At 39.8% G+C, this 9343-nt stretch overlaps 1 protein-coding gene across 1 annotated transcript; it reads right to left on the bottom strand.

Moving 5' to 3' along the window:
• Positions 1 to 2983: 2983 nt before the first annotated feature.
• On the bottom strand, positions 2984 to 8908 carry Triml1 (tripartite motif family like 1). The gene is made up of 6 exons (XM_076852426.1): positions 8486 to 8908; positions 8262 to 8357; positions 6523 to 6753; positions 5295 to 5317; positions 5023 to 5120; positions 2984 to 3534 (listed from the first exon to the last, which is right to left on the bottom strand). The coding sequence occupies exons 1-6, from the start codon at positions 8906 to 8908 to the stop codon at positions 2984 to 2986; spliced, it is 1422 nt and encodes a 473-aa protein (XP_076708541.1).
• Positions 8909 to 9343: the final 435 nt, after the last annotated feature.

The following is a 9343-nucleotide window of genomic DNA, read 5'->3' as shown; positions in this document are numbered from 1 at the left end:
TGACAAATGTAGATTACAAAATGTGCTTTTTCTTAAAAAAATATGTACTTATATATTTAGGGAAGAAAAATGTCATATGTTTTTCAGAAAATACTTAATGACATGAGGAAAGTTTGCTATTAATACTAAGGTGATATTAATTTTCATTTGATTTAAAATACATACATAAAAAGCCAAAAATTAAAAACACATAATATAGATCTGAATATAAGTATAGTTGTATCAATTAGTAAAACTGGATGTGATTTTATTTCATCTGTTGCATATTTCAGCATTCTTGCAATTGTCTGTGTCCTATTATTCAGTTCCCATCCCTTCAAGAAACAAGCACACAGACACACACACACAAAAAAAAAAAAAAAATTCAAGAATATGGAAAGACAGATTGAGCACATTCTTGAATTAAATTAGTGCATGAGGGCCCTCTAAAGTAATCCAAAGTCAGATTGGAAACTAATACTTTCTAAGCATAAAAGGTTGAAGTTCTGTCACTGTGGGGGTCGGGAAGGAGATCATTTGAGCAAGAGAGTAAAAATCTTATTAGAAAAATGATGTTTTATAGTTCAATGAGATTTCAGAACAAGAGATGTGTTATATTTATTTCTAAAGTGCTCTAGAACAAAGAAAATCAGAAAACAAAGTAGTTGAACTGTTATCTAATATGGAGAACATTCTTGATAGACCCAATCCTCGAGACTAGACATACTCCTTCTTTTCTAGCTAGTTTTGGAGAAGTAGAGAAGAAAAGGCTATGGTTCTGTATTCCATTTTTGTAACGTCCACCGAAGAAACAGCCACTTGTAAATTGCTATCACTTGGATAAACCATTGAGTGAAGAAGTGGAAGGAAAACAAATATCACAGGCAGAAGGCTAGAAGTTGACAGGGGAAGAGGAGGTAAGGAGGAGATGGCTTGAGGAATGTCAGGTGCCAGGAGGAACACCTTTCATATTCCAAGTACTAGCCAGCAGACCAAGGCTTTGAATGGTGTCAGGGGACGACTTCAGCAAGCAAAGCAGCACGCCTCTCCATTTTCCATTTGGCCGTGCTCTCCTCAATCCTCCTTTGTTTGGAGTTTTTATGTGGAAGCCTAGAGCAAAATGTTTCTTGCACATTTTCCATGATTGCTCGTGAAAACTCAGAAAAGTACGAGGAGTATAGATTCAATCCCTCCAGCTATTCAGCTTGTGGCAGATCCAGTGTAGACGATAGTACAAGACCCACTCAGGATGCTTTTGCCAGAGGAAAATGGGCTGATTTCCTTGATAATAACTCTTTGAGGAAAAGAAGGAGGAGGAGGAGAAAGAGAAGGAGAAAGAAGAGGAAAAGGAGGAGGAGGAAAAGGAGCTGTGAGCTACTACAATTAAATGTAATGCACAATAAATATAATATTCATTTACAAAAAAAAAATAAAGAAAAAAATAACCAAAAAGCGAAAAACACCCTGCTATGTTTTCTGAAATTAAGGAAGATGCATACCAAATATTTGGAGTTTGTTTTTTAAGATTCTTAGATTTTAGAGGTAAGATAATTATGAAATAAAATCCATCTTATTAAAAAAAAAAAAAAAAAAAGCACGGGATAATGGGATGTAGAGCCAGAGATTATCTACAAAGGATGAGTTTGGTCCCAGGAGCATTCCACCACTGAGCCACGGCTCCAGTCTTTTCTAATTTTAAGTTGCTGAGGTTGGCTTCCAACTTTCAATCCTCCCACCTCAGCCTCCAAGTCACTGGTATCGTTATATCGCAGGGATGTGCCATTGTGCCCAAGCCCAGTTCTATGATTCTAATGGTATGTGACAACAGGATGAAAACCCAAATGGAGAATACAAAGAACCCAAGAGAATAAAAATCTGTGATAAGTTTTCTTCCTGAAAAATCTTAGTAATTACACACACGGTGGTTAAACCGTATCAGCAGTGTTCTCTGTTAGGACACAGACTTATATGAGTGGTAAGAGGAGATAAAGGGACACCTTTTGTGATTGGTGACATTTTTCAAAGTAAGCAAAGTAGAATTCCAATAAAGAGAGAGAAAAAAAAAATCCTACTAGGATAGACCACTAAGAATGGGGAGGCCGGGGAGGTGGGGGGAGGCAGGGATAGAACTCAGACCTCCACCAGGAGGAGATTTGAAACCAGCCTGTGCTGGGACAACGCCCCCCTTCCCTGACACTAGGACAGGAGGTTGGACTTGCCTCCGTGTTTCCAGGATTTGAAAGCCTTCTGCCCATAGCAAACAGCAAAACCACAGAAAATAACAACTATATAAAACTCAGTGAAGTCACTTGGTATACATTGCCATGATACGTTTATTGAATAGAGACTTTGCTATGTCATCTTCTAATGTAAACAAACAACAGAAGGTTCCAGCCTCTGGTGATTCTGGTAGCTTGAAGGATCTGATGGTGTTCACACAGATCTTAGCAGCATTCTGAACACATAAGCCTTCCTGTGTACAAATACTCCAGCCTCAGAGGAGGCTGAGGCCTGGATCCCTGTCACCCACCCTGGAAGGGAACACTCGGGCAGTGAATTATCCCCACTAGCAGGGCTCTGCACAGAGGACAGAGACACATTCAAACTGCAAGGGGTTTGAGTCAAATAAATAAATACACTAGGAAAAAAAAAAAAAACGACATATATTTATAAAAACTGGCCTATGACAATTGATTCGGGGTGACAGGGGCTAGTTCTCTCTGCATTTTGAGAGACCAGCACTTACACGGGGTAGTCCAGATAATGATAATTTGGTTAAAGACACAGGATGTGATTAACTTTCTGTTACTGGTGTTGATTTTCTAATTGGTTCTTCGTTGCGGTCTCAGGTTCATAGAAACTCTTTGTGGAGGGGTGTGTGTGGGGGGGTGGGATTTTGCTTCAGATGACCTGATGTGAAGACTTCCATGCATTAATCATCTTAGCGATTAGTCATCTGGTGGTCCCAGACCTCATCCTCAGTGGAAGCACAGGGACCTGTCCCTCAGATGTGGCTCTTCAGTGAGCAGATGACAAGAGGGTCCGTGTTTGTCCCTTCATTTGGGAGGCAAGGGGAGAAGATAGGCCTGAGAGCTTCTTGGAAAGAGGCTGGAGGGAAGCTGTAGATGAGGGACTCGTCTGTCACGTTGTAGAATGCTATGTGTCCAGATTCATAGTCTAAGAAAACACCAACCTTATTCACAGGCTCTTGGACGTGTTGCCCTTTCAAAGGTGATGAGACCCAGAGACTATAATCCTCCCCAATTTTTAAACCTATAAGTGAAAAGAGGTCCCCAGGGGGCTTTGGCAGGTTTCCCTTTCTGTTCACGGAGTCCTTGCAGATGCCCACCTCCCACTCGGTCTTGTTTCCCACTTCCACCTCCCAATAGTGTCTTCCGTGGGTGAAGAACTGAGCTCCCAGCACCGTCGCAGACTGGTCGAATCTTTCTGGGTTGTCAGGTAACTGCTGTCTGATTCCTCCGTATCTCACACTTTTCAGATCCTCAGACAAGACTAGATAGGCATTGGCAGTTGCTGGGTCCAGAGTTATCTCTGCTGCAAAAGGAGAAAAGAATGAATTTCCCCTTAGCATTCTTGAAAACCATCCTCCAAACGTGGTACTCGCGCTAAATTCTTAGTATTTACTCCTATTCTTTAAGTGCAATGTAAGAGAGCATTGTGTTTACAACAGAATCTCTGGGCTCATTTCACTGTTCTGCAAAATAAAACAGCGAATCTCCAAAAAAGAAGCAGACAAGAGTCAGATGGAGAAAGATGATTAGCCCGCCCTAGAGGGAGAGAGGAAATTCTAAATAGAGGAATGGAAATTGTTCTGTTTTCCAGGCAGGTTTAGAACTCAGAACCCTTTATCCACAACAGGATGCCCCTTCGCAGCTTTTATTCATGTTAGCCATGTTTGATTCTGGTTTTTCAGTTTGGATGAAAAAGAAATATAGGCAATTATCATTTACTAAACTCTCTCTAACATGCCAATCATTTTCTATGCATTATCTCATTTAATCATATGGGTATTATTACCTTTTCTCATTTATGTGAAAAAGAAAACTAAGGTTCATAAAGATTTGGAAACTCGTCAAATGACACTTACATGTAAAGAGGAATTCCTAATCAGTATTTTCCATTATAACATGTTCGAATGTAAGTTCATAAGAGTTAGTGCAACTTCCAGTGACATTTTAATGAAGCACACTGTGTGGGCCAGTGTGAAGCCTCCTCTCCCAGCCTCCTGGGAGGAGGTCACAGAGAGGCTTCCAACTTACACTAACTCTCCAGACACTATAATACAACTTTATACTTTTATTTATGAACTAAAATCCAACCAGATCTACTTATCTGCATGACAAATGTCTAACCCCTCAATTATACAGAAGATTCTATGAAAGCAAAGACAATTTTAGTCTTATTCATCATTGTGAGCAAGCTCAGAGCTCAATAGCATAGTACTGGGCACAGAGTAGACACTTATCAGATATCTGTTGAGTCCAAAGTTCACTAATCCTGTCTTTGAATGCAGATTGTCCACAAGATCAAACTGAAAATTAATGCTGATCTGACTTGGTCTCAGCCAGTCTAAATATATGGAGCATGTTAAGAGAATAGTTTTTTAATGTTCCCTCCCTGGGATTTAAAAGTTTAATTCAGTTTTTATTCTAACAAATACAGAGCTAGAAATGCAGAAACTTCTGCAGAGAGGTATATATGTGCATGCCCAGGGGATGGATAACCTATGGATGGATAACCCAGAACAATAGAAACAAAGGAAGGACGAGGAGTCCTTAGATAGAACACAAAGCCAGATAGAATCAAGTCTCACTTCTTCTCTCGGATCAAGCACTGGCATGGCCTGTGGCCCCAGCCTGGTGTTTAGTACGGGGTCAGGATAACTGCACTTAGAATCTAACACTGGTTGGTGAATATTTTATATTGGACAAAGCTGCCCAAGAGATGGGTTCTGCATCCCTTAACATAGACTGAAGTTAAAGGTGGAAGTCCCTGGAGGTTTGGCAAATCAGGCTGACTTACTGCTGAATTTTCTTAGCATCTCCCTCATTCCAGTGATGTGGCACAGACTCAGTTCTGTGGCAGTGGCCTCTGGACACTGAAGCAGGAGTGACTCGCTCCTATAAGAGAGCAGAGACCTTCACTCTCTCTCTCCTTGACACAGGACCTGGTCCCTCTTGAGAGTCCATCTCATCTAGCCCCCACAGCGTAGATGACTTATGTCATCCCCCGATCCATTTCATCAGTGTCATAGCCCCGTCCAAGATGGAACTGAACGTGTGACCGAAACCTACCTTTCCAGGGCTCCTCTTATTTCCTAAGGGTATAAAAGGAAAAAAGGTTAGCATTGCTTCATTTTGACCACCAGGAAAGATGAGTTCACTTTAGACACAGTTCTTTGCAAAAACTCACAGAATCTACTTCCCATAGTCCCAGCGCACTTTGAGAAGAAGCACACAGGACAGGGAAAAAAACAAAAAAACAAAACACCAGTTTCTTCTAAGGGTAGTTTTTGGTGAAAATGAGATGTTTCTCACAGTGATTAAAAATATTTTGTTTTTTTTTTCTGAAGACAAATGACTCACAAACATAGTGAGATTAAATATTTTGTTCTTTTACTCATAACATCACTTTGTCAAAGAACCTGTTGTCAACAAAGGAGTCAAATAGTAGTCTCATTATCTGACGCCTCAGGTAGGCAGAGATGAGAAAAAATTAAAAATTTTTTTAAAAAGGGAAATAGCCCAAATAAAATGAGAGCTGAGACAATCTATGTGAAGTCGAAGTGCTTTTTTATTGTTGTTTTTTGTTTTGTTTTATTGAGGGCACAAAATTAAATAGTAGCATCCTGTGGACCAGTCCAAGAAACAGACCTGAAGCTGGTGTTGGTTCACCTGGCTTACACTGGAGAAGGTTCTGGAGAATGCCTAGGAAGGCAGAAGAGCAACGATGGAGAGGAAAATGGTTTGAGCACACAGAATACCTGGGTCTTGCCACCTATTAGCTGTTTTAAACGCAAATTATCTTATTAAATAAGTGCTATTAGGCACCCATTTTGTAGATGTCAATCATCTATAGTCTATATCATAATACTATTAATCTTCATCAGGTCTTGGAGAAGATTGTATTTAGTGTGCTCAGGACATAGTAAATCCTCATTAATAAACTTAACAAAATATTTGACAAAGCTGAGGTTGCAAGGAGGCAGACACAGAAGAGTTTGAGTAGATCTGTTTTTTTTTTTTTTTTTCCTTCTTCCTCCTTTTCAACACTTTTACTGACATACAGAATGTCAGTTCTTTGGGGGAAATGACTTTTAAGGCAGAACTTAGTTTTTAGGTAGATAGAGAAAAATATTTCTATGACTATTTTTTTTCTTTCTTTCTTTTTTTTTTTTTTTTTTTTTTTTTTTCAGTTCTAGGGATTAAACCCAGGGCCTCATGCATGCTGGGCTAATGCCCTACCACTGAGCTACAGACCCAACACTAATTCTTCTAACACTCTCCTGAATTTTATTCTCACCTCAAAAGATTCAAAAGCTGAGTTCTGACACGTAGACTCTATCTGTCCAATCATTTTGCTTAAGCTTCTGATTTGCTGGGTGAGCTGGATCTCGTTGTCCCTCAGTTTCTTCATGTTCTCTCTTTCCTCCTTTTCTAGTAGCTGCAGCTGGAGCTGTTCCTCCTCCTTCAGGAACTGGTGCATTTTCATATATTCTGACACAACAACCTGTTTACAAGTTTTTGTCTCTTCCTGGCATCACACAGGTGCACAGGCACACACACAGACAATATAAGAAAATTAGTAACAGAAACACTCCTAGATGTCCACAGATTTTTAATCCTTACAAAGTCCTACAGTAACAATTCTTGAAACCTTGTACATAACATACATCTTCTATTGACTATTTCAGTGGAAAGTTTAATGTTTTCAAAGATGTATATGCAACACACACAATAAAATCAAAAGCAAAACTTCTGTTCCCAGGAGCTATCATTCTACTAGAGGAAACCAAAGATAAACAAGCAAACAAACAAATAAAAACATGACAGGTGATAATCAGTACTTTGATTTTTTTAAAAAATAAAGCAAAATTAACAAAAGAGAAACTTGTAAAAAATGCATGTATTCATTTATTTGACAGATACTTATTCAATGAAACTAGGCATTTGGTCACATACTAGACATAGAAATGTACATCACAAATATTTGCACTTAAAAACTCAAATTCTACCAGGAGCAATGGCACATGCCTGTAATCCCAGCAGCTCAGGAGGCAGAAACAGGAGGACTTCGAGTTCAAAGCCAGCCTCGGCAAAAGTGAGACACTAAGCAACTCAGTTAAATCCTGTCTCTAAATAAAATACCAAATAAAACTGGGGATGTGGCTTAGTGGCTGAATGCCCCTGAGTTCAATCCCGGTACCCACCCCCTAAAAAAAAGAGAACTCAAACTCTATTAGGAGGTTTAAACACCCATATATATTTTTTTTTTTTTTAGATCTAATTAAGTATGTAGTTCTTCGCTTTAACTGCTAGGCAACTCAAATCTGAATCAGTGACTAAGCTTAGGTATTTATTCAGGTTTAATTCAAGCTAGTATTCTGCATTTACATTCCTTTATCTTCATATACTTTTTTTTGGTACTGAGGATTGAACTCGGGGCAGTCAACCACTGAGCCACATCCCCAGAGCTATTTTGTAATTGATTTAGAGACAGAGTCTCACTGAGTTGCTCAGCACCTTGCTGTTGCTGAGACTGGTTTTGAACTCACAATCCTCCTGAATCAGCCTCCCCAGCCTCAGGGATTACAGGCGAGCACCACTGTGCCTGGCCTCTCTTCAATTACTTTTAATTTGCATTCTCTCTCTCTTTTTTTTTTTTTCCCTAAAAACATTTGAGACATTTCTTTTAAAATTTATTTCCATCCTATATTACATGACTATAAGTATAACGTGTGATTTTTTTGATAATTATAATCAGAGCCATAATAGAGGTAACCAAAATTGTCTAGATGGACAAAGAAGAAGATTTAAAAAAAAAAAAAAAAAAAAAAAGTCTGCCTGGGGGAGGTTGAACTTGAGCTGGGTTGTGAGATTTCCAGGCGGACAAGCAGAGTTGGGCAGCCTTAAGTAAGAAACTCATTTTGTGGGACCAGGACCAGAAACAATTGCCTTATGGCTCTCTGACATTTCACCATGTATCTCTATAGCCTTCCTCAAAGTATCATACACAAGCATAAAAATAAGACAAATACTGACCTTACACAATATCACTCTCTCCCTCTCGTGGGTCAGTATAGCCTGAGATTCCTTCCTCTTTTTACGCAGAAGACTTAGGATCTCCTGGAGTTTCTCCTGCAATAAAGACAAACTCAGTGGTTAATGAGCAGAGCACCAAGTTGTAAAGAGACGTGAAAACTAATAACAAGAAGATGCCTGGGAGCCTGATTGGTCCTAGATTAATATTGAGCAGCCAATCTTACTCTGTGTTGCTCCTCAGCCTCACTCGAGAGATACACTCTGTTTATTCCATGACTCTGGCTTGCAAAAACATTTACACTCTGCTCATCATCAGAGAACACTCTAGTGGAGGATAGTCTCCCACAGGTGCCTGGTTCCTCCTCATTCTGCAGCACCTGGGATCTGAGCTGCCTGCCGATGCTAGCCAGTCTCCCCAGTCGCTCATTGGGCTGGAAATGAGGGCCCCCCAAAGTCCTCCAACACTCAGGACAAGATAAAAGTGTGTTTTGTTCCTCCCAGCTCTTAAGGAGACACCTCAGGCAAAAGCTATGTCCACACTCAGTGGTCACTGGGCTGCTGAAATAGTCCAAGCAGATGAAGCAGGTGAGTTCTTCCCTGAGATTCTCCATCAAATCTGCCGTAGACATTTTGTCAAGAATGGACATCCTGGCAAATTTACACTTCTGTTCTGGGATTAGAGAAGCCCTTCTTGTGGTTCTATTGTTTTGAATAACAAGTGGGCGATCTGTTGCTTTGTTGTTAAGACACTCTTACTCTCCCCCGGGCCTCATTTCGTCCATTGACATGTACTCTCTCAGCACAAAGCCAATTATGACTTAATGTGGAATTCCTGTACACTAGGTTCATCATCGACCCCAAAGTTTTATTGAAATCTCTCTCTACGAAAGCCACCCACTGCATTCTCACAATATTTGTTCCTAACGGTGTTATCCTTTTGAGAGTTGGTTATTGTATGTAAATAGCACCAGGAAACCATTTAAAATATTGGTTGTAGGCTGGAAGTTGGGATTATTTGGTGAAAACCAGCAAAGAAATTTGAATTATAGTGATCTGTAGTAATATCTGAATTGAAAACATGG

This window comes from Callospermophilus lateralis, chromosome 4 (assembly GCF_048772815.1).
Source record: "Callospermophilus lateralis isolate mCalLat2 chromosome 4, mCalLat2.hap1, whole genome shotgun sequence".
Lineage (NCBI taxonomy): Eukaryota > Metazoa > Chordata > Mammalia > Rodentia > Sciuridae > Callospermophilus > Callospermophilus lateralis.
The sequence above is the reverse complement of the archived record's forward strand: the minus strand, read 5'-3'. Positions and strand labels throughout refer to the sequence as shown.

What these genes read in the sequence shown, in the direction of transcription:
- Triml1 (XM_076852426.1), bottom strand. Translation starts at nt 8,908, where the DNA reads ATGTCCATTCTTGACAAAATGTCTACGGCAGATTTGATGGAGAATCTC. An exon ending in AGAGAGTGATATTGTGTAAG is followed by an intron (nt 6,754 to 8,261) that starts GTCAGTATTTGT and finishes GTGTGATGCCAG; the next exon opens with GAAGAGACAAAAACTTGTAA. An exon ending in ATAAGAGGAGCCCTGGAAAG is followed by an intron (nt 5,121 to 5,294) that starts GTAGGTTTCGGT and finishes GCTCTCTTATAG; the next exon opens with GAGCGAGTCACTCCTGCTTC.